The 25,291-nt window shown below is 46.2% G+C and overlaps 1 protein-coding gene across 1 annotated transcript in view; it reads right to left on the bottom strand.

Moving 5' to 3' along the window:
* Positions 1-25,291, bottom strand: part of LOC119459637 (uncharacterized) — a 52,332-nt gene that overhangs the window by 21,925 nt on the left and 5,116 nt on the right. Inside the window, exons 2-4 of the mRNA XM_049670993.1 lie at positions 15,134-15,270; positions 14,994-15,070; positions 6,136-6,228 (exon numbers count right to left, since the gene is read on the bottom strand). Of these exons, the coding sequence (XP_049526950.1) occupies positions 6,136-6,228; positions 14,994-15,070; positions 15,134-15,270 (307 nt within the window). The remainder of the gene's footprint in view (positions 1-6,135; positions 6,229-14,993; positions 15,071-15,133; positions 15,271-25,291) is intronic.

Raw genomic sequence — 25,291 nt, forward strand, 5'->3', positions numbered from 1 at the left:
GGATATGTCGGATCCGTCACTATCGTAAGTCGATGTTGTTGTATCACGTTGTACAAGGTTGTTCCCTTTTTGATTTGTCTGACGTACCCCCACGCCTCGTACGCCGCGTTGAAGTTGTCTAATATGAGCAGGCCGTTTGGTCCAGCTAGCTGCCTCGTTTGCTGCACCAAGTTGTCTAGGGGCCCAGCGATCCCTTCGTCGAACTGTATATACTAAGTATAAAAACACTCGTGTTTCCCCTGCGCTGCGGTACTGTTTCCGTCAACACGTGATCGATTCCCCTGTCCGCATAAGTGTGGTGTATTGCAGTGATGTGTTAGCTCGTGAGTGTGACCGTACGTGCTTCTGCTGCCACATGAGTGTGATACCGGTGATTCTTGGCGATTGCCCTGTTTCCTGTAAGGCTATTACATCCGGTGGTGTGTCAAGTTTGGCAATGTACTGCAGAAGCGTCGCCCTCTTGCAACTGAAGCCGCGACAATTCCACTGCCAAACGGTGATGCCTACATTTTGATGATTCAGTTTTCTGGCCATTTTGATCCTCTTGTAGCATTTGCTGGAGGGCTGCCTCTCCGTGTGGATAGACTCGTGGCTTGTTGTGGCGTTGATCGTTTACCAGAGGGGTGAAAACATCGTGGAGATGCATGATCATCAGTCGGGTGTCGTCGAACCCCGTCTGCATTTGCATATGCAGCTCTTGGATGACTTTGCGGTTGTCCTGAATACCTTTTTCGCCGGCTGTTACTCGCGCATCGATCGGTTGGGCTGTTGGATTCGGCTCGGGCGGCGCCTCGGTGTTCATTTCCTCGACGCTCTCCTGTACTACCGAGGGAGGAGACCGTCGCTATCTAGACATGGCTATCCCCCCGCCGTGAGTGTTGCTCGGGCGATGACCGGGGTGGGCCACTTCGAAAAGACGAGACCGTCCCTTGGCCTCAGTATTACTTTCAGGTGCTTCTTTGTGAGCAGTGGTGGTCTGCGCGGCGAGCGCTGCTGTGCCTCGGCAGCCGGGTCGGAGTTCTTGGGTGCTTCCTTGCTGCGTTGTTCGCGCCTTTTAGATCCGAAGCATCTTATCCTCGGGGCAGTGTCACTGCCTCCCTCCCTCCGCCGTGCGTCGTCCACTTCCGGTTCCACTTCCAGTTCCGGTTCCACTTCCGGTTCTGGTTCCGCTTCCGGAAGCCAGCTTCCGGCTTCCGGAGAACGCTTCCGGCGTTTTGCCCGAATGATCCCCAGGTGCTTCGCCCACTCATCATCATTCACTTCGTCCTCTCATTCTCCTCCCGCAACGCCGCGATGAGTGCCACGGACAGCGCCAGCGTTAACGCCAGTGTCAGCGCCGCAGACAGCACTGCGGAGAAGAGGGCTCGAGTTGCTGCCACGAAACGGCAGCGGCGACAGGCCGATCTGAAAACTAATGGGAACTTGAGTTGACCCCATGGCTGCTTCGCATACTACTCATGGTTTACCTACGGGAAGATGGTGTAATTTTTTTACTGTCAGCCAGTCACCTGCGCAGTCAGTGGATTTTTCTTGTGGTTGTGAGGGAGAAGCATCAACCTTCATGGTGGTTTCTATAACCTTCGAGTGCCGGGGTGGGCCTTACCCCTTACCGCTGGCTGGGCCTAGCGGAGCGGTCTCCGCTTTCGAACACTCGAGGCTCCCCAACACCGATAAATGTGACTCACAGCCTGGATCGTGGTCTCTACAGACGTAATCCAACTTGCTGTGTTGAATGAAACTATTTTCAAAGGTATCGGACGACTTGGCCTGGAGATCGCGTTTCTTTAACCGGGAGCCCATGCAAGCATGGCTACTCCTCACTGACTTCTTCTTCCTCGCCATCTCTGACATGCCATCTGAGCAGCGCAAGGATTCGTGGGTTGTTTCCATTCTAGACTTTCTGTGTCGCCAGACTCCTGCTCCCACTTCTCGGACGTTGAAACAGCAAGCTGAGCCCGTCACCACTCGGTACGACGTGCTGTACCGTCGGAATTACACCCACGGCGGCCATAAGTGGCTCCTCGTCATTCCCCGCCACCTGCTCCCTGAAATCTGCTCCACTTTCCACCACGACCCACAATGTGGCCAAGCAGGCTTCCTGAAGAAGTATTCTCGAATTAGGCTTCGGTACTACTGGCGTGGCATGTACCGTTTTGTTCGACAGTACGTTCGGTCATGTTCCACGTGCCAGCAACGCAAGATTCCTCCTCAACACGCCGCCGGCACCTTGTTACCTCTACGATGCCCCGCCCGACCGTTTGACCACGTCGGCATTGGGCATTGACATCTACGGTCCCCTTTCCAGCACACCAGATGGTAACCGTTGGATAATAGTTGCCGTTGACCACCTCACATGGTATGCCGAAACTTCACCTATTTCGTCATCTACAGCAAAATACGTTGCGACTTTCATACTTCACAATCTCGTCCTTCGTCATGGAGCCTCTCGAGAGTTGCCGAGTGACTGTGGATCGTGTGCTCCTCTCCGACGTCATCGCAGCATTGCTTCATGAATGTCACGTTATTCACCGCCCCACCAGTGTCTATCATTCACAAATGAGATGGCAGAACATTACCTAGGCGACAATGGACATGCTCGCTATGTACGTCTCGTCAGACCACTCCAATTGGGACCGAGTGCTACATTTTGTTACGTCCTCTTACAACACCACCATTCAAAGCACAACTGGATTCACGCTTTTCTTTCTCGTTCACGGACCCGAACCTTCTTGCACCATTGACACTATTTTTATACCAACGCCATACCAGAGTCCACGCCTCTATCTCATGCAGCTACAACACGCTGAAGAATGCCGCCAACTTGCACGTTCATTCACATCACGACACCAGTGACGTCCGAAGGAACACCACGATTCATTCACATCACAACACCAGTGACGTCAGAAGGAACACCACCACAACTACGCACTATGCTACTGGCTTGCTACTCTGGCTGCGTGTCCTGTCAACTACTTCTAGCCTTTCAACGAAGCTGGTCTCCAGGTATCAGGGTCCACATCGTGTACTTAACCAAACATCTCCAGTGAACTACGTTATCGTGCCATTAGACCTTCTTCTGACCATCGCCGTCACGGCGATGAAATTGTGCACGTGTCCCAATTCAAGCAGCGCTACTATCCCCCTGTGTATTCTTGCCCCTAATTCGCCAGGATGGCTCCTCATTCCGTGGAGAGTAATTGTACTGAAAGCGACTGATAGGCGCTTCGATGTCTGGGAAAAGAAGACGACGATGATCGGCGGTTGTTGTTGACGCTATAGCTCGCGCTTGCCAGTAGCCAGACCTGCCTTTCCTATAGCCTTCGGCAACGCAAAGCCCAGGCTTGCTTGAAGATCAACGTCCCCATTTTAAAACGAATAGATGAAAGTAAAGAAGAAACAACGATTGATATAAAGAAACCTAGAGCGAAAACGAGAAAATGTTGCACGAAATAAAGACATTAACAACGTTAAAGGAACTAGTTAACCGGTAAGTTAACACACAACGTTCAGCAAAGCATTTGTATGTGCATGCTGGCTGGACACGCTGTGCAGAGCGCAGACAACAGGCAGAGCGTGGCGTGTTTGCATTAACAAATTATAGACGCAAAAAGTTGTAAGGTAGGTTGTAAGTCGTAAAGTGGTATAAAAAAAGAAAAATCAACAGTATCCCTCTCAGGAACAGCATTTCATTAACAAGAGAAGTATAAGGGGCAGCAAGTGTTTGGATAGCGGTGTATTCGCGTTCTTAGGTCCTAAATGCTGAGAGGGCACCGGGGCGTTCATTTATTCTATTTTTATTTTGTTATATATGTACATGAAAGAAAATTCGCGTTGTTTGCGTTCTCTCGTAGTGCGAAAATCGCTTTCCAGTAATGCAACTTTCTTATTATAAAAGACGTGACATTCTGACGTAGTATGCTTAGAAATGCGAATGACGGTAAATGACTGCACATGTGCACGATGATTGTTGAGCCGGATTCTTAAGGGGGCGTCCGTCTGTCCTGTGTATTTGATGTTGCATGATAAACATTCGAAATGATAGACGACATTCGAAGAATCACAGTCGAGTTCACCTTTAATTAGGTGCTGGAACTTGGACTGCATGCTCTCAGTCACTGAAGTTTTCTGCATGTTTTCTGCACACCTTGCATCTGCTTTTCCCGCAAGGACGACATACTATGCGAGGCGTTCTTGGTGTTTTTGAGTGTATAACATAATCTGCTGGCCGCCCATACACCACGCGTGGAGAAGTGAAAATTTTCGACTGTCACTCGCTTTGTGCCTTTTTAATATTTTCTTGACGTTTCGAGTGTTGCGTGTGCAAGCTAACACCATGTTTCCCTTCCAACGCTCATTGAAGTTTTTTGTGTCCTTGTAATAGTTGGTGACGATCGAGATGTGCCTCTTTCGTGATTGCGTCAAGAATGATAGAAGGCGGCTTGTGCTCACTTACAAGTACAGCGCGCATGCGCGTGGTGCTTTTGCGGATATCGTCCGTGCAGGAGCAGATTCGATTGAACCTATGTGTTTTTGAACAGGGAATACTGTTATAGTGCGTTTGAAGCTGTGTGCTTGTGAACAGGTAATGCTGCTTTTAAAGTTACGCGGTGGTCACAGCTATTAAAGTGCAAATACTTTTGTTTATTCGTGGTATTTCTGTATACGCTAGGGACAAGTGAGCCTTCCTCTATCCGAATGTGCTTATGAAAGAGTTTGTTTCCGCATGAGAACATGTGTGCGCAAATGGAATGCTCGAGCGTGCTTTGTTGAAAGCGGCTATGAATTCGGTAGGTTTGTATTCGGACCCTGTCGAAATAACGAGGATGTCATCCAGGTACCCCTTCTAGAAAACCAGTCAATCATCGTGATAAAGTAAACTAGACTCTATATCGTGCGTTCATGTCTTAGCGTGGTTTGACGCTATTCTTGTACCCATTGCCACGCCACTCATGTTGAGCTAGTACAGGCCGTTAAATTCGAACCTATTTATTTTAGAAGAAGCCTTGTTAAAGTTTCCTTTACTTTTGGCATGGGAATGACGTTTGGTTATGGCTGACACATAATTCTACAAGGGCTTCTATGCCATCATCATGTGTAACATTTGTGCAAATTGAATTAGCCTCCAAGCTTACCAGAATGGTCCCATCTGGGAGCTTTATGTAGTGATGTCCAGAAGAAAGTGATTTGTGGCGAGCAAGTAGGATTGATTTGTAAGCGGCATGTTCCTTATTAGGGAGTCTAGGTTGCTGGATATTGGTTCGGTCAGTGTTAATGTACCTGATATGACAGGCCGGCCAGGGTTCTGCTGTTTGCATATTTTGGGAAGCATGTAGAACAGTGCTGGCGTCGAATGTACTGCTGTGAGCGAGCTGCGGAGCTTCAGGTCGATTCTGACCTCCTGTGTGAACTATGGCAAGGCCGCCATGATTATGTCATTCTGTTGCGTGGCAGGGCGAAATCGTGGCGTTAGTAAAATTCTTAGTTTTTTAGATGTCGGTTCCCTTCCTCAATGTATTATGTTTTGCTTGAAAGTGGACCGTGCTACCTACACTTTTTCACCACGAGCACTGCTTGTGGTTTACCAGGTGGCCAATGTAGACCTAATCGCAACCGGAGACGCTTTCCTGCCAGCACATTCCCCACAAAGAAAGCATTCCCCACACTTTCTAAAAACTATAAATGCAGCTTTGCACTAACCTCACATATTAGATTATACTTATACGTATATAAGTAGCAAGTGCGCAGCAAAACTATGCGAATTTCTAGACCCTCCCACAACCTCGCCCTGAATGTTTCCGTTTTTATAAAACTCAATGTGCTTCCAGCTATTAGTACGTGAAGCACGCGAGTGCACACACCGTGAAGTTTTGCAGGCGCCATTCCACTTTTATGTAATTGGATGCAATATATTGATAACTAGTCTGTGCGAGATCGCTAGAAGATAAACAGTTCTGTAACCTGATTTCTGAATTTGTAGGAGTAGTACCATTTTCATGAGTAACACCTCCTATACTTCTTTCGACATTATTTCTACCTAGGCAAACATTTCTTTCTAGCTCATGGTCAACTAACCCTCGCTGCACGATCTGAATATCAAAGTCTTCAAAATAATCAAGGCATGCGCAGTATACATACTTGGGATGCCCATTGTTAGTGTCACATTAATCACCCCGCAGCTGTTGTTTTGGCTGGCGAAGATTAGGACCTCATAACCCTCATCAATGCCACCTGTTTATGAAAAGGGAAGCATATAGAAACAATCAAGCTTTCTTTATGAAAAGAGCTTCAAATTTGCTAGCAATGTTCGTCATTTCCATTCCCATTCTGACAAGTATGACTAATTCAATACCCAGCAGCCACAGCTCCATTTCTAGGTCAGCACCACCCCAATACTCTAGAAAAGTGTATTTTAATAATGCGTAGCCTTATTTCTGCACTGAAGGCTTGTCTAATATACCATTCAGCAGTGAATGGTCCTTGACCATAAGTCAGAATAGACTAGAGAGAAAAATTTTGCTCACAAATCAGAGAGAATATATTCTATTGAGCAGTCACCGCTTCATACACCAGGCAGCAATTCACTCGCTGGAATCTAGGAAAACTTTCAGTTGTGTGGTGTAAAACTTGCATCTGAGAAACTTCCATCTACGCTGAAAAGTTCTCAAAATCTGTGGTAACACAGTGGTATTTTTAAATCTATAGATATGCATCGTTATCGTCTACTATTACAGAGATTACACTCGCGCAATGTGAAATCGCCAGTTTGTTAAACTGTCACACTGTCTTTCTACCCTTTGGCGGAACCAATTGCGCACCCTAGACTCGATTGCACAGTACGCTACAACCAAAATAAGTATTCAGCAAAGGGGTAGGCTCAATTACTATACAGTGTCTAACTCAATAGGATCTTGTGGTGAAAATAAATTCTGCTAGGACAAACTTTCCGAAGCAACCTGGTTTAAAGGCGGGATGTTCTTTACACATATTTACGACGCAAGTGCAGAGTTAGTTTGTCAATGCTTACTTAAAACAAAAGCTTAGTCAAATAAATATTCACCAGTATTACAACTTACGCAAAGCTATGCTATAGTACCATACCTCAACAAAGCCGAAAGAAAATAAGTACAACAAAAAGGTGCAGTATTGAAGTGCCAACTAACAACTGAGTTATACAGGCCTAACGTGTTACTATAACGGGCTTTCAGTGAATACTTTCAATTTTTTTTAATTGCCTGTGCCAGTAAGCACAATTCTAGTTAGTGAGCTAGTCTACCAGAAGAGATGGTCATTAATTGTACAAAAATTAAAATAAATAACCGACTAGCTCGCATAAAATTACTAAGTGTGTTTCTAGCCAATTATCTAATGGCACATATAGAAATTTATAAACCCTAGCCAGGGAATACGCAAGGCAGATCCACTAGTCACGCAATTCATCTACAGATAACAATATGACTGCTTGTAAAAACAAACCACATAACTTATTTCGCATGAGAACGGTGCCGCCCACGCTGTTAGGATCGTCATATATTTCGTAACTACTCATTGCTGCTAAACGACAGCTTAGTATGACAGTGAGAATGGTAAAGTATGGTCACATTAGTGAAATGAATTTTTAGAAATGCACAACTAATATTCGATGCTGACTGTAGGTTCGAACACGCGTGCGTACATTGCGCCAGGTACTCCGTCCGCTTCAACGCCACATAGACTCCAGCCACGCTATCTTAAATCACTTCAATACGCCTCACAGAACCGTTGCCCACATAAAAGACGCCACGTCATACTAAATCGACTGCGTGAGCGTGGACTCGACCAGCAGAAGCTGCCGATGAGCGTATACGTGGCACATGAACACGGAGGGCTCGCCCAATCCAGTAGGCTGACTGCCTGTAGATGGTGCAACTACCTACTAAAGATGACCTAAATTGAAATGAAGTGGTGAAAATTCTCCATGGGCTGAAGCAAGGATGCCCTCTCTCTCTACATTGCTTAATGTTAAGGGCAGAGAAAGACAAACTGAAAAACTGCAAATTAGGATTTGGTTTATCATACCCGCGTAATGGACAAATGGCGCAATAGGACATGCCAGCCCTGATGTATGTGAACGACACAGTGCTATAACCGGACAACGCAATAGATTTACAGACACTGTTTAATATGTACGGCAATGTAACGATGAATCTAGGCGTTATTTTAACACCGAGAAATAGCGAATCATTATCTTTATAGATTGACAAGTAACTACGTGGTGTCGATTCACCAGCAAGTCATACCCATAGTCAAGCTATATAAGCACCTCGGCGCTTACATAAGAGAACGAATGACTTACTCGAGCGCGCACCAAGGTAATCTGAAAATCAAAGGAAAGCGCGATGCAGCAATATTGAAACATGGTGCACTTTAGGGCCACAACACATACGAAGTGGTGCGTGGGATCTGGAAACGAGTCATGGAGCCAGCGCTGATGTTCGCAAATGTCATTCTGTGCCTAAAATCAGGTATATTGTCGGGGTGGGAAGGTAACCAAAGATCGGTGGGCTGGTTCACTTTGGGAGCCCACGGCAAAACCCCAAATGAGGCATTGCAAGCGGACATGGGTTAGGCCCTTTTTGAAGTCAGAGAAGCGCCGAGCAAAATTAGTTTTGAAGAAATGCTCAGCAACATGGATCAAAATAAAAGGACATCTAATGTGCACAAGTTTCTGTACCTAAAAAAAGTTGTCGCAGTTTCACCTGAAAGGCGAAGAATCAATTGCGATAGCAAATTTGTAGAGAGCTATACGGAGTAATGATATTAGCTTTATCAGCTGTATAAACTTGGACATGCAGCAGCACCGGCAACACGCAGAACTGTTGTCGACGCCGTCGGCGTTTTTCCCGCGTTCGCTCAAAATGCGTGCGGCGTTGGTGACTGTTGCCGGAGCCTCTGATATAAATAGGCACTTGGTGCCGCAGCTAAACGTCGCCTCCCTTCCCTCCCCCTCCCCCCCTCCCCCACGGCCTCTCGCACGTCGGAAGAAGGCGCGTTTGCTCGACATATATGGTGATTGTAAAGGAGGAAAGAGACGCCTACTTCTGCAGCCCTTAAGCGAGCACGGCGCAGAACGCGCGTTTGTTCTCCGCCGTGCGTTCACTCCCCGTGAAAGCGCGCGCCCCTCGCGCCCTTCCACTCGCACATACAGCGTTCGGCGCGCGGCAACGATTTCATCTCCACTGACGTCATACGGAACCTCACGGCGACGGCGACGGCAACGGCGACGCCGACGGCAGAAATCTGCTTTTGAGTGTCCATATAATTGCTATCGCAATAAAAGTGTGGACATGGGATGGATCAAGAGTCGAAGAAGGTTGGCAACCAAGTGAAGGGTAACTGAAAGTGTATATAAACCACAAGGGGTAATGAGAAAGAAATTGCGAGAAACCGAGAACAGCGGATTGGATGCGAAGAATTGAAACAAAACGACCATAGAGATATATAACAATGAGGAAAATGAAATTAGACGGGAAAATATCTGCGATAGCACAAAGGGAAGTAAGTGCCTTGCTATTTGAGGCTCGAGCTGGTTGCATAAGGACAAAAAAATACCGGAGCAAATATTCGCAATGAGATGAGCCATGTGTAAGCTGCACCAAAATCCGTAGACCCCTCAGCACATCCTAATGGAATGCGAAGGGATTCACCCTATGAGCCATAGGCAACGCACACCTTCCAGAATCGCTTGGATTTAAAATGGACGGATGTATCAAGTGGTCAGTAGTCTAGATAAGCAAGAGACGTTTAGAATATTGGGGAGAAAAAAAAAGCAGGGAACAGACTGATACGACCCGATCCATTACAGGCATAGGCCGCGGTACAAGGTGGATAGAGAAAATCAAGGACATGTCTACAAGAATCCTATAAGGAAACAATATTGATAGCATAGCTGAGTAGCTCAAGCCGGCTGCGTGGTGATTTCTCCCAGCCCCGTTTCAAAAGGGATGCCAATGAACCATCACCACCATTATCATGGCCGCGCCCACAAAAAAAAGTTCAATACCTAGTGTGTTTTATCTTTAGTTGCACGGACTTTGTAAAAATTGTCTCTGGTAGATAGAACAATTTTTATTCATGAACTAATTTACCCAAGAAGCGGCCATTACGTCTGAAATGAAAATGCTTAAGTGAATAGTTGACATAAATGCGCTAATAATATTTTCATTTAATTACTTTACGCCACAAATTTTAATGTACGAATTGTAGCCTGTGAATTCGGAAGGCGTATCCACTTGGAACGTACTCGCACAACCACACCAGTTTAGATATATTGATTTTCAATTTGTCCTATGAAATGCATTGGTACTCCAGATTCGTTCGTGCTTCATCGCATAAAACTGCGTCATAATAAAACTAACTGGAACAGCGTATTTTGACCTCAACGCTGGCCGGGTGTATCTCGAAAGCTGTGCCATCCTCACAATTCTTTAGAAGTCAAGATGCCTTGCAAACTTACTGGCTGCAAATCCTAGATTTAAACATGTGCTGTAAAGGTACTAATGAAAATGCTAATTAGTGTCATTGCGTTAATGAATGCATTACGATTTCTAATTTTTGTAGAAATAATGGCTGCCTGATCGAGTAGTTTAGCTCAAGGGTTAGAATTATTCTATCTGCCACAAGCAATTTTCTAAAATATAGTGCAGCTAAGAAATACACCCTATATGATACACCTTGCCTGTGCGTAGCACAGGAAATGCAAAAACGCCCGTGTGATTGCGCTGTAGTACACGTTAAAGAACTCCAGCTGTTCAACATTAATCCGGAGCCCTCCACTACGGCGTGCCTCATAATCAGAACTGGTTTTGGCACGTAAAACCCCAGAAAGAAGTTTTTCAGCGAACTGCGAGCATCCACACAGCATCCACAAGCTGGAATGCACCTCGAGAGTTAAAGTGAACCAATCGAGATTATCGCTGTCATGGTTGAACAATGACGCCTCTTGAACCTCGTTTAGGTAAAGTGCGACGTTGTGGATATTGTAGGTGTCATTCTACTCGCTGAAAAAAGCTGTCGTGGTTGTAATTGCTGAACGCTGTCGGCTTGTGACAGTCCAAGCTGGTGGTGTGTCACGAATTTCAGCGCTCCAGAAATGGACAGAGACAGAATGCAATTATGTAAAAGAACATTTATCTCAAACAGAAAAATCGTAACGAAGAAAAACAAGCAGCAAACTACCCTAACACACTATAAACGCTATACACACACGACACACTCCAAAAACTAGCTATACACATAAAAAACAAACAAGCCCTCACTACATATTAGTCCTCCGCTCTACTAAACAACGCGAAGTCACGAATAAACGAACGTTCTGTCCGTCGCCAGTCATGTCGGACCCCGGCCAGCGTGGCAAAGGACGTTGGCCTCCGTGGTTCCGACGCAGCGTGGGCGTCGACATCCGTCGAAAACGATGAGGTTGTGGTCTTCCGCAGAGACCCGCGTGGCACAGGACACGGTCTGGGCCAGTCGGCGGTCACGGGACAGCAACCGGTTACGGCAGCGTGAGGCTGGACTGGGGCAGCGGAGCACAGCCACGGCGACGTAGTCGGGGCTAAGGAGCTGGAGTTGTCGCTGGCCAACTCGCGAACGTCCCCTCCCGTCCGTGGTTCCTGAAGCTACTGCCTCCCGTCTCCAGAGCACAGCTGAAGATGTCACTGCGTTGCCTCTCGACCACGTCAGCAATGCCAGCTCATCTCCACCTGCGTCTCCTTTTTCTTCATTGTTTTTTCTCGCGCTTCACGCGCTTCACGTGCTTCTCGCCTGCGGGTCCCTTCTCCGTTTCACGGCCGCTGGATAAAAAAAAACATGACCTTTTTTTTTTTATCCAGCGGCCGCGCACCTTTTTTTTTTTTTTATCCAGCGGCCGTGTCCGTTTTTTCGGCCGGCGTCTTCGTCTTTTTACACGTTATCGCACGCCTTGTCGGTGACTGATGACATGCTTTGGGTTGCTAGAAATGGTGTAGTCGAAGATGTCATCCTGAGACACGACGGCATCGTGTTCGAACAAACGTCAACCTGAAGGTAGCTCCGGGAAGCTCCAGGATGAGGCGGACACCGGGATTGAAGAGCACCTCTACAACCTAATAGACGAGGGCCAACTGAACAGTTTATCTTTAAAAGTGTGCGTGCGACCACACTAGAAGATGAATATGACAGGCGATGATGATTATGTACGCAGGAAAGCAATGAAGTGCACACTTCGAGATCACAATAATAATATTATACTTATCATTGCTTGTATCAGCTTTTTTATGCATCGCCTTTGGGTCCTACAAGGCTCGCTAACACAATACAATTCATATAGAATTTAATTTGCTATTTCTGGTAATCGTATTTCCCTGTAGCAGCCCTATTGCCATCTGCTCTTAGAAAACGCAACGCATGGATCACGCTGCAGAAATAGGCGTGCCCACGAAAGCGTGATTCAAGCCGTGACACCTTGCTTTCCTGAGAGCCCATACCAATCCGCGGAACATTGGAATAAACCGAGACGGTATGAGCCACCTTCCCGTCTCTCCAATGGCGACCTCGCACGTCGGAAGCATGGGGCTCCTGCAGGACAACACCATGCTGAGCTGCATCCTGATGTGACCGCTGTTTTCAGAGCTGCGACCTGGAAGCCCGACAACCTAGCCCTTAAACCTGGAGGCAGGATTTTACCTCAGTGATACCACGTCATACAAAATCGGTAACACCACGGTAGCTGATACTTCCTCCTTATATGCTCTGTGAAGTTCTGTTTCCTGGTATGAAGACCCATGACGAGCTCTTGGCCTTCTTGCTAGCCTTGCTTGTATTGGCAGTGCCGCTTCCGAAGCAGGCTGCCCTGAAGCTTGTACGTTGCGCAACTCCTCGCCCCCGTCTACCAAAACTACAATCACTCAAGCTTAGTCACACTGAGAAAAATATACAGCAAGACCTGCACAACGATTTGCGGCCCATGCTTGGTGAAGGGTGCACTCCTGATTTTTCGTGTCTTAAAGGTGGAATTGTGCTCCGCTTTTCTTTGAAGCTGCTTTCTATAAGTAATCGTGGCCAATATAGAAGTCAGAACAGCCGCTACTGCCAGTTATATCTCAAACACTACGCCATCGCAGGCACAGGGAACATTTCCAGCTGGGTCCAGGACGTCTCATAGCCTATCACTCCATGTCACAATTCCCCTACCTTCACCTATGCACCTGTAATTTCACTTGTGTTTAGAAGCTTGCTTCCACAATGCTTCGTACCCAGCGTCGTCAACGGCGTCCTGGCCTCCGCTCCGTGAAATAACCTCCTGAGTTACTAATTGCCTGCCCTCTAAAATACGCTACTAGCAGCGTTTTTCCAAAATCACGAAGGGGGCATAGATTGAGTATCACACTGCGGAACCAAACGTTCAAACAGATTAAGGTGCTTCAGAAAGGGTGTCAGCTTTTCTGAGGCACCTTATCTCTGTTTCAAGCATCTGTACCGCTGTGCCTCTAGGCACTCTTATTACCTCAGCAATTATCGCGGAGCTTTATTTACGCATTTTTAGTTTCCCACGCTCACTCTACCTTTATATTGAAATTGCTCGCGGATCGACATGTTTGTTCAGGGCGGCTGAGTTTTTGACAGTCCGATTCTGATCAGATCTAAAACAACGTATTGCGACTCCAAAGCTGTTGAACTAGGTCTTCTAGAAAATGAGCAGCTGCAACACTAGCAATGTCTTCTTCGTTTCCTAAAAGGTCATGCGTTACTGCTGAAACTTCGAATAAATAGAAAGGGTACAACCGATTTGAATCCATACTTAATTTCTTAACTTTCAGCAAGCGCTGTGGAAAATAGCTTCAAACTGCAACTGTATTCACTAATTTCTTTACATTCCACCTCACACGAAAGAGAATTCAAACAGGAGTGGTTTAATGATAACCGAAATTAATGTTTTACATAACAAATGCAGAACAATATGGTAAAGAGCAATTGATACATAGCTACGCACACTGAACAGCCAAACTTGCCGTGCACTACTAAGTTCATCAGGTAAATGCCATAACGTTAGTTCAAAACAAGAAATTGCAAGGTCTATTGAGTATTTTAAAACTGTTTTACTAATTCTAATTCACGTTCACGAGTCACAGCTTACCCGCCACTCTAGCTTATTGGCTAACCGGGCCTTGCGCTGCCGAGCTCCACGCCGTGGGTTCACTCGCCAGAGTGGAGGCCGCATTGCAAGTTTGCGAAATGTTCAAACACTCGTGTGCTTAGATTTAGGTGCACATTGAAGAACTCTAAGTGGTCAAAATTGGTCCAGAGTCTCCGACTACGGCGTTCCTCGTAGTGAGATCGTGGTCATTGTATGTAAAACACCAGCATTTGCATCGCAGTGCATATAGGCACTATTTACGCAAACGTTTACCGTTCGTCAGCATTTCAGGCACGCATTACTCATGACAGCAATTGTCATGGAACCAAATGAAGGCGCCGTGACGGTCCAGAGAAGACGTCAAGTGCATAGCATAAATATTGCGCCCGCATGTTCATATGCCTTTCAGGATAGTCATTAGCCCTTTATTTGAGTACGCAGTGTGTTTTCCCCATAGCTTTACTGTTGATTTATACCGCAGGCTCAGCGATTGTGTTGGATATCTTATCAGGTATAGCATTGGTGCTGTTTCCCGCCTTGTTGGCTAAATGTGGCTTACCTCTTCAAACACAAAAATATCCCTAATTTCTGCAGCTTCCAGTCGATACGAATTCATATAAACAAAAATACTAGGTAAAACTTAATTTTTTGCGAGACAATCTAGGTATATGTATACACCGCAATCTTTATAGCCTAGACCACCTGTACGTCACCACTAATATCAGCAAAAGTTGTCCTTTGTGCAAATGAGTTTCCTAGACAAGCGAAATGCTTCATAAGAAACGTTGAAGTATTTTATGGAATGTTCTACTCACAAAAATATCAATAGAAGCTATTTGCCTACCTGGTTGACCGAATAATATCGTATCCGGTTGCGGGTCCTCTTCGGGGAAAAACGTGCCTTCCACCGGATATCCTGACCTATGAACAAAGTAAGAAAAAGTCATTCTGTTTCGAAGCACTATAATGTTGCTTGCATCTTACTTGTTTCCATGGTAATAGAATGTTCTATTGAAGTAAATCGCTTTTTCTGTCATATTGACCATACAATCAACTTTGCAGGTAATATTAGCATGAATTGTAGAATTATAGGTCCAAATTGATTCATTCGTGCCCAGAAACTGGAAAAGAAAAAAGAAATATCAGACTACACTCTTTAAATTATGTTGTTTTACGTGCCAAAACAACGATGTGATGATCAGGCACGATGCAGTGAGGGACTCTGGATGAATTTTTTACCACTTGGGGCTCTCTAAACGTGCACCCAATACATGTTACACAGTCGTTCTTGCATTTCACGCGCATCGAAACGCAGCCGAGATTCGTTCCCTCGTCCTCGGGCTTAGCAGTGCAACCCACTGCTCCACAACAACGAGTGAGGTGCTGCACTCTAACAAGCACAAGAACAGTTCATATTATTTGGCCATGAAATTACACTTATATTCCGTCTCGCAATATATTGCTACATATAAATGTTCCCACGTGAGTGGAAGAAGTGTGATAGGAGTTAAAGAGGCAGAAGAGAAGCAAGTTTTGTCCCCGTTTGAGGCTTCTCCTGAAGCATAATAAATAAAGCCCGCCTCTTTATCTTGGTAACGGTCTTGGTGTAGGTGTGGGAAAGTTAAGGTAATTACGGACCAAGAATCACCTATTCTTCGCCGGAATCAATGCTTCGCCGCAGTACCACTTTCGTTTGCTGTCATCTCCGACGAAGGAGACGCTCCCGGACCGATGCCAGCCGCGCCGGGACCGATGCTTGCTGGTACGTGGCGCTACTACTGAGAACCTCGTGTTTTCAGCGGGAAAGCAGGTGAAGATGTGGACACGTGGGTAATTACCATTCGCATTACCAACGAGTTAGCAAGTCCAACGACTGAGACACAACGAGCCAACTAGCAAACGTCTTCGCGCTCACTGACACCGCACTGATCTTGTTTCAATATCACGAATAAATGTTAACGACCAGGGAAGATTTCTTCGATGAGCTAAAGAAATGCTTCTGTGATTCGGCCACGAAAACAAAACGCGCAGAGTATGCCCCGGGTGAGAGCGCGCAGCTAATAGGTGAGATTTGCACCACATGCATCGACGAGGTTTAAAAGTATGCAAGAAAGCCAACGCAAAACTGTCCGACGAAGACAAAGCAAGACGTCTGCTCAAGGGCATAGTAAAGGACGCTTACAACTTTATCATTTGGGCAAGGACAGCTTCGCTTTAGTTTCTCACGTCATGAAGCATTGCCGTAAATTTGAGACACTGAAGATACGCCAAATAACGCCAAAGCTTGGCTAGAGAGAGAGAGAAAGGTTAATGCGTGTGAGCGCTGAGGAGTGACCTGAGCGAATCGCCAATGTTACCACTATGGCCTTAATGAAGATGAGTTCTTAATTTGACCTGACGTCGACCACAAGACAGATCATCATGGTTTGTCGTAACAATATTACTGCTCTGTTTATATAACTGCACCTTTATGGAGATCTATGCAGAATAAGAGCAACGTATGTATTTGTTCGTGCAGAAATGTCTCTCAAAAAATGCAAGTGACTCACGGTGTACTCAATAGACAATAAGAAAACTAACATAAAAAACATGCAACAATACAGCAAGCCATGCTTGACCTAGTGTTGCCGATAATTTTTACGGCCACTCCAGTACATTGCATTGCGCACAGGTTTATCTGATAAAGCTTCATTTATTGCGGCAGAACTGAGAGTTGGGCGAGTTGGTACGAATTCATAGTGAAATATTTAGCGCACACAATACACAAGGACACAGTGAAGGGGGACACACGAGCGCTTATTTATTACATTTTAAGCGACTGTATTTCTTACACTCATCACAACCCGCTGTACACATTAAGCTGTATGCTAAACGCGACTGTCCACCGAAAAATTGGTCAACATAAAACTCCATATCGACGCTTTTGTCACTATACCCAACCAATTGTTCAAATTACAATCCTGTAGAAATAAACATATGTCCGTCTCATTGTCTCTCATACATTGCACAGTGTGCAGTGCATAATATAGTTAGTGATAGATCCGCACGTTTTACTGTATAGATATTGTTTTTGAAAACACCTGTCGCTTCTACAGCACGTGAGTAATACTTGGCATGATGCAGTTACATCTATAGTTGCAGTATCACTGATTCTGGCTAACTTTCAAATGCCACTATTTCTAGTTTCGTTGCGGCTTTATGCGGAATTTCTAGAATATTTTATTGAGATTAAGAGCGGCTCGTGGTAGACGCTAAATAAGCCAGAAGGTGAGGGTGCCTCTGGCTAATTTCGATCGACCACCGATGAGCATGCGTTTCGCAAATCATTGCCAAATTACAAACTCGTAAATCTGCGTATCCAGACTAGAGCACTGCACGGGCCGATTTTTTCAGCCCGGGCCCGGTCTGGGCCCGTTTTTATGCTGGGATGCCCGCCCGAGCCCGACCAAAAGCTTTATCGCGAGACCCGGTTCCGGCCCGGGCCCGGAAATAATTTACGTTACCCGCCCGGCCCGGCCCACCACCCCTTTACCTTAGGCCCAAGCCCGGCCCGAGCCCGGCTCGAAACCGGCCCAAACCCGGCCTGAGACCGAAAAAGATCGCCGAGTGGCAATAAAAAATTAAATAAACTAGAGAATAAAAGGAATTTATTCTTAAGGCATAAATACATGTCATATACAATTATGAACACCCTTTGAGCAGTCTGCACGCCAAGAAGAGCGCGCGAAGTAGTATGAATTACCCTGCCGAGCAGTATATCGCCAGCAGTTTCCAACGGCGCGATGTTGATGCGGCCCAATCCACTTCGATAGCAACGCCGCCACAGAATTTTTCCACGTTGGGTGCCTCACTCGAAAGCATGCGCCGCCCCAGCCGCTCGTCCCACTCAACCGTATTCTAGTACACTATAGCCGAAGCGCAGCCACGACCAGTCGTGAGCGCAGAGCATGGATGGAGTAAATGGAGAAAGAAAGCTTCCCGTTCATCCATGGTGCAGCGTAATGTGCTGCTGCTAGGCGGCCGGCTGAGAACATGCATGCAATCATAGATGGACGCAATGCCATATTTCAGCCGCGTGACAAATTATCTTACCAGTCATCGTTTTACCAATTCACCTTTGAAGAATCAGCAAGTCGCGAACGCGCTTGCACCGCGCCGAAAGCATTAATTACATTGATTTAGGTAAGGAATACAATGGCATCCTTTGGTTTGAGGCGACTTCTGTATTTCTGGACTTTTACATTCTCTTCAAACAGCGCAAAATACGACGGAAGAAGAAAAGGAAAGTACACAGGAGTAGCACTGCTAGCTTCCAGCTGCGCCGGGGCAACAGGTTTTTCAGAGTCGAGACGGGCGAGGAAGACTCGCAGGACGTTACATGCACACCACCAGAAAGTCCGAGCCCGGCCCGGGCCCGCGTCGAAATACCCGAGTCCTGTTAGGGCCTGGGTCAAAAAGCACGTGCCGTGCCCGAGCCCGGCCCGGTCGCGTGTTTCTACTTGCGCCCAAGTCGAGCTCTCGATCGCTGGCGCCGCCATGCGCCGCTCGCGCGTACCATGTTTCTAGCCGCTTCCATTGGAGAACACGGTGGGCTGGTGGTGACTAGGCACAACTGAAACTGCTATTAAGGGATCGATCATATTCCTAAATAAACGCATCACTGTTTTGATGATCCAAATATAATCTCACTATCAGGGAGGGAGCAGTCTACATGAGTGGAGCAGTATTTTCTTTATTTGGGGTGTTGCTACGCTGCGCTCCGCAACACCCCAACGACCGCCGCTTCGCGTCAGCGCCCTGCACCAGGGCTCAACCGACCACGCCGCAAAGAGAGAAAAAAAAGAAAATGATGATACAAAAAAATGAAGTTTCTAGCCAAGGCGAGAGTTGAACCCGCGTACCCCCGGTCTAAAGGCGAACGTCGTAACCTCTAGGCTTACAGCCACTTTTTTTTTTTTTTATTGTCGGGCTTCGACACAGTACAGCAAATGAACCCACAACAATAGACAGTGCGCCACGCGCGTACCATGTTTCTAAGCTTTCTTTCGCCGAGGGTGCTCGAACGCAATCATATGATTCGCATAATTGCATGCTCTGGTAGCGTGGCTATATAGCCTTTTTAAGAGCGTACCATGTTTGTAAGCTTTCTTTCGCTGAGGGCGCTCGAGCGGGCCATACAGCCACGCTACCAGAGCATGCATTCATGCGAACCATATGATGTTCCTGATGCGTATAAGCGGTCCCCTAGTATGCTGCGTCGAGCTAATATATCACCCACGCATCTTATAACGTCGAACGAGGATCTCGCGCGCAACGCAAAAAACCTTGCTATTGGTTTTATGCTTCGCCTATGTGGTGTCAAAACTGCCAACTTTAGAACGACTAACAATATTCGTTTGTCTTTCGACCGTTTTGACGTTCGTCGGTGGTTAGTAGTAGCCGGTATTTACCGCCAATTGAACAAAGCTAATGCAAATGGCGCGTGGTCTGGTGCAACCAAGGTGCGGGACGCCCTTGTCAGCGAACACACGCGCTATCGCGGGAGAGCTTTCGGTCGGGGTTTACATGCGGTGAAGGAGCGCCCCGGAAGCACAGCCCTCCTCTTGTCACCCCGCCATCTCCCTCTATGGCGGATGCGTGAGATGGCTTCTGTAGCAGCTAGGAGCCGTTGAAAGCAGTCACCTTCCACGCAGGTGCTCGCTCCTCTGGAGACTGCACATACGCGTACATCATGAATCAGCTTATATATAATAAAATTATAAAACAACGCCAGGGACGCAGACGGAGTACAGAAACAATAGGACGTTGCGCTGACTCTCAAGCGCAGTCTACTTGAGAAACGCGGAACATTTTGATGATGATGATTTATTGGCATTGAAACGGGGCGGCGACAAATAGCCACCTGCCTGCTTGATTTAATCAGGTATACTATACACGTTCTTTATCTAGCATTTTTGTATACCTCTCATTATTCTTTTTCTTTTCAAAAATTTACCTTGTACCGCTACCTATGATTTTAAGAGATCAGGTCGTATCCATATTTTCCCTGCTTTTTTTCCACCAGTACTCCAATCATCTCTTGCTTATCTCTACGGCTGATCTGTTGATGTTTCCTTCCACTTTGAAACCAAGCGCTTCTGGGAGTTGCACGTTACCTACGGTTCTCGCTGGGTGGATGCCGTCGCATTCCATTAGGATATGCTGAGTGGTCTCTGGATCTTTACTGCAGCATACACATGCCTCATCTAGCTCCGAATATTTGCTCCGGTATTTTTTGGTCCTTAGGCGAACGGCTCGAGCCTCCAATAGCAAGGGACTGCCCTTTGTGTTATCATACATATTTTCCCCTTTTCATTTCTTTCTTCTCATTCTTGTAAATCTCCATTGTCCTTTTTGTTTCCATTCTTTGCATCCAATTCACGGCCTTTATTTCTCTCACTTTCTTTCTTATGACTCCTGGTTGTCTATTTACAGTTCCGATTATATTGTACTTGGTTGGCAACTTCCTTGACCTCTTCCTCCATTCTGTGTCCACGCTTTTCATGTAGAGATACTTGTGAACTTTAGCCGCCCATTTATTTTCATCCATGTTCCCGAGCCTTTCTCCAAAACTAATTTTGCTCTGTGCTTCTCTGACTTCAAAACAGGCCCAACCCATCTCGCCCTGCACTGCCTCATTTGTGGTATTACCGTGGACTCCCAAAGCCAACCGGCCTGCTGATCTATAGTTAACTTCCAAACCCGACCAGATATCCGATTTTAAGCACGGAATCGCATTTGCGAATGTTAGCGCTGGCACCATTACTCCTTTCCAGATTCCACGCACCACCTCATACCTATTGTGGCCCCACAGTGCTCTGTGTTTCATCAATGCTGCATTCCGCATCCTCTTTATTTTCATGTTATCTTGGTGGTTGCTTGAGTAATTCTTTCCTTCATTTATGTGTACGCCGAGGTACTTATATTGCTTCACTATGGATATTATTTGCTGCTGAATTGACACCACGAAGTTACTCGTCTCTTCATTAAAGATCATAATTCCTTATCTCTCTGTGCTAAATTTAAGGCCTAGATTTGTCGCTGCATTCCCACAGATATTCGCAAGTATCTGTAAATCTTTTTTATTGTCCCCTAGTAGCTCAATGTCGTCTGCGTACATGAGTCCAGGGACCTTCTGTTGCACAATTTGTCCATTACGCATGTAGGATAAATCAAAACCTAATTCTATGTTTTCCAGTCGTCTTTCTATATCCTTAACGCAAAGCGTGAACAACAATGGTGACAGAGGGCATCCTTGCTTCAATCCTTGGTGAATTCCCACCATTTCATTACCTTTTCGACCTTCCCATACCACTTGTACTTGGTTGTCTCTATATATCTCCCTCAGCAGCTCCACGAAATCGTTATCCATGCCTTCGTGCTGAAGAATATCCCATAACGATTCCCTCTCTGCGTTGTCATAAGCTCCTTTAATATCTAGAAATGCTATCGATAAAGGTCTTTTCTGAGCTACTGAAATCTATATGCGCTGAGTTAGTACAAACATATTATCCTCTAAGCGTCTGCCTGGCCTGAACCCATTCTGTAGTTCCCCCAATACACCGTTTTCCTCCACCCACTTCGACACTTCTAATTTTATGGCTTGCATTGCCGTTCTATATATCACCGACGTTACTGTTACTGGCCTGTGCGAGCTCGTCTTATCCTTATGTCATTTGCCTTTGTAGATGAGATTCATCTTGCTTTCACGCCATCCAGCGGCAATTTTCTTTGTTCTAATCACTTGCTCTACGGCATTAGTCAGCAGTGCCTTGCTTTTTAGACCGAGGTTTCTGATTAGCTGTATTGAGATTTCATCGGGTCCTGCTGCCGTGTTGTTAGTGACATTTCTGCTGCCTTTTTCCAATAAAAACTTTCTATGCTAAATTTTGATCTCTCAGGCCTCTGTGCTGTTGCTGGATCTGTTGTCTGAACTTCTTCTCGTGCCGAAGTTATCCCTAATAACGTCTGTAATGTACACAGACGCAGCGCATCGTCTCTTTCGTAGATGTTCCCGTCTTCATCCCTTATAGCCATTTGGGAGTTTTTAGTTGGAGCTCCGAGCGCTTTTATATGGTTCCAGAATCTTTTTGGGGTGCCTTTGTTTCTTTTGTGAATGTTATGCACCCAACGTTCACTTGCGCATTTATTGTTCTCTTGCACGAGCTCACTCGCCACCCTTTTCTTTTCTCGATATGTATTCCATCTAAGGAGCAACTCTTCTTCTTGTAATGCATTTTTTTTTGCTTCTCAATGAGCCCTAAATGCCTCTTTACGCTTTTCTATAGCTTTTTTTTATTTCTTTGTTCCACCACTTGCGTGGTTTCCTCTTTCCAATCCAACAATTGTTTTGCTGTGTCTGCCTTATTTCACGCTGCATGACGTCCACTAGTTCCTTATATTCCCAGACTGCTGTAGGAAAAGCCTCAATTTTGTTTATGTTGTCAAACATAAACGTTTGACAAACGCCACTTGGCGGACAGATAACACAAAGGGTACGTCAAAACAAATTCACTGAATTTCACCGATGAACTGCTCAATTATTACCATGAAGGCAGTGGAAAGAATTGTGGCACGCATTCCGGTTTCACCCCAAAAGCATGCACACATGCTTGTCGTATGAGCCCCAAGTTCCGCAGCACTTTTCGAATACCCACATTTACCTACAAAACACATTAGCGTTCTGCTGAGCTTTGTCACATGATACTGAGGGAAGTCTTTCTTGGGAAAATATAATATTTTCAGGTTGTAAATTCTGCCTCTGTTGTGGGAATCCATATCCTGCCACTGATATAAATCAGACAATGTCTATTTTAACGCGTTACTACACTCATCCGCTTAAATGCCGCAAGTGTGGATGGTGTGCGGATTTTAAGAATGAGGGCCATTTTTTATTGTATTTGTTAAATTGTGTAAATATAAAGCGCTCAATAAGGTGCCATCCTGGCAGTGCTATGACTGCTATAGCCATCAACTATTAACGTTTCGCTTCGAAATCATGAGACTTGTTGAGTGGAGATAATTCTATCTGAAATAAGCGTTGTATTTAGCGGGAGAGTATTAGGCACGTAGCCTTGAAACCCTGGTGCTGCTGTCGTTTTTGCGTCCGAAGTTGACTGGTTGAATCACGAGACACCGTTTCGGCCAAACAGCGCATGCATGGCTCGCGGTGGGCCATTTTTTCGGGTAATTAAGGAGGATTAATTTTAAATTTGTGTCCTGGAAATTTGTCCCTTTTCGTCGACGATGACTGAAACATTGACAGAAAAAAAAGTTGCATCAGGAGGCTCATCCCAGAGTTTAGGTAGGAACTTGATCCCGACACGGTCGCGTGCTTAGGTAACTGTTTGTGTGCTTGGCGTATAAACGCATGGTACTGTTGTAATTATAGCCGGTAGATATTTTAACTGTCATCCTGAACGCGTTAAGCTACAGATTCGTAGTCGTGGCGTCATACGCTAACATTTTTGAAAGAGTTCCATGCACTACGCGCGGGCTATCGTGTATCGAATTGAGTCTGCTGATTTTAAATAGGTAAAGCTGTTGCCATGCATTGTGTTCTTTTTAAAGGCGCATCTAATGAGGAATGCTTACGGTGGCGTAGTACCAGTACCACCTCAAAATAGGGCCTTTCTACGCGTAGTGCACAAACATGACCACTGTTCACCCATCACAGTTTCGCGATATATTATTTCCTTTCTTGACGTCCACAGTACTAAACGCGTCATCTGCATCACGCTTCGACCTCTGTGTCACTCAAGGCTTTTAAAGCGAAAGCTTGACTCACTGTTACTAGATTACTTTGCCAGTTTGCAAACTACGCCGGGATGCAGCGGCAAAACGTGGCCCCTTTCGGTTCCCGCTCGCGAGGTGGCGCTTCCGGCGCCGTTGGCCCGGTCGCATCGTGGTTACGGAGCCTGCGCGCTGCGTTAAACGCAATTTACGCAGTTAATTCTGTCTAAGAAGAGTTATTTCCGAGATTGTCAGCAAACGTTATTTCGATTGAGCAACTAGAGTGTCGTTTCAGCCACTAGAGCGATTCCACACGGCAGAGATGTCACTGAGATGCTTCAATCTAGCTAGTGCTATGCGGGTCTCTCATCCATTCAGCTGTGAAGAATAATCGGTGTAAGCCTGCTGCTATAGTAGCGCCAGTTATTTCTTTAATTGCTGCTCGGAGGGCTTAAGATCGGCGTTTTTTTTTTTTTTTCAACCTGGTCTTGCCGAACGAGATGGCTTCGAAGAAAGGGGAGAGAAACGGCTAGCGGTTGGTTGCCGATGGTCCTTGCTTGACAGGCAAAGCACAATAGGATAATTGATGGTCAGCGTCGGATACCTGTCATGGCGACGGCGCCGAGATGAGGCAGGCGCACGGCTCACGACACTGCCCGATTACACCCGGCACGTGGAGGGGCGATTAGTGGCAGCAAGTCGTGACGCGTCAACGACCGTTGTTGGTTACAGCGCACGGTTTCGAAATTATTTCGCAGACACGCTTTCAAGTGGTGTCAAACGTGATGGACGCGATTACGGTTAATCAGATGTACTTGCAGGCCTACTAGCTCTAATCGATGATGGGGCGGCGCACGACGGCGCGTTTGGTGCCCATTAGTGCACAAAGCTGACCTCAAGAAGAGGGAATATCGGTGCTTCGTCACGTACATCGCGTGCGGTCGCCCTGACATTTTAAGCTAAGAGGTCCGTGGCCACCGCTTTCTCCTGAGGTGCGCGTGTAGGGCGTGTCATCGGCCCAGAACGCGTGAACTCCGTACTCATTATTAAGCACGTGCCCCTTTGCCATTTTAACCGCTTTGACAACCCGTTTCGGATACCATTGCCAATTGACCATCGTGAAAAGCTTCTCTGAGCAAGCATTTACTGAACAGAGCCTAAAGTGTCAGTTGACAGCTTTCATTGACAAATGACCCGTAGCTTCTACGCTATCGGTTTCTCGTATAGGTACGAGCGGTGAAGGGGTAACGGCAAAGGTCAATCGCTTCCGCTTGCAGGTGCTACCTGTTTATTAGCATTTTGTTGTGCCCATTGTTGTGGGCTCTGTGCCTTTGCGCGGGAGGTTGTTTGCTATGCATTTGTAACCCTCCC

The sequence above is a fragment of the Dermacentor silvarum genome, chromosome 7, assembly GCF_013339745.2.
Source record: "Dermacentor silvarum isolate Dsil-2018 chromosome 7, BIME_Dsil_1.4, whole genome shotgun sequence".
NCBI classification, from domain to species: Eukaryota; Metazoa; Arthropoda; class Arachnida; order Ixodida; family Ixodidae; genus Dermacentor; species Dermacentor silvarum.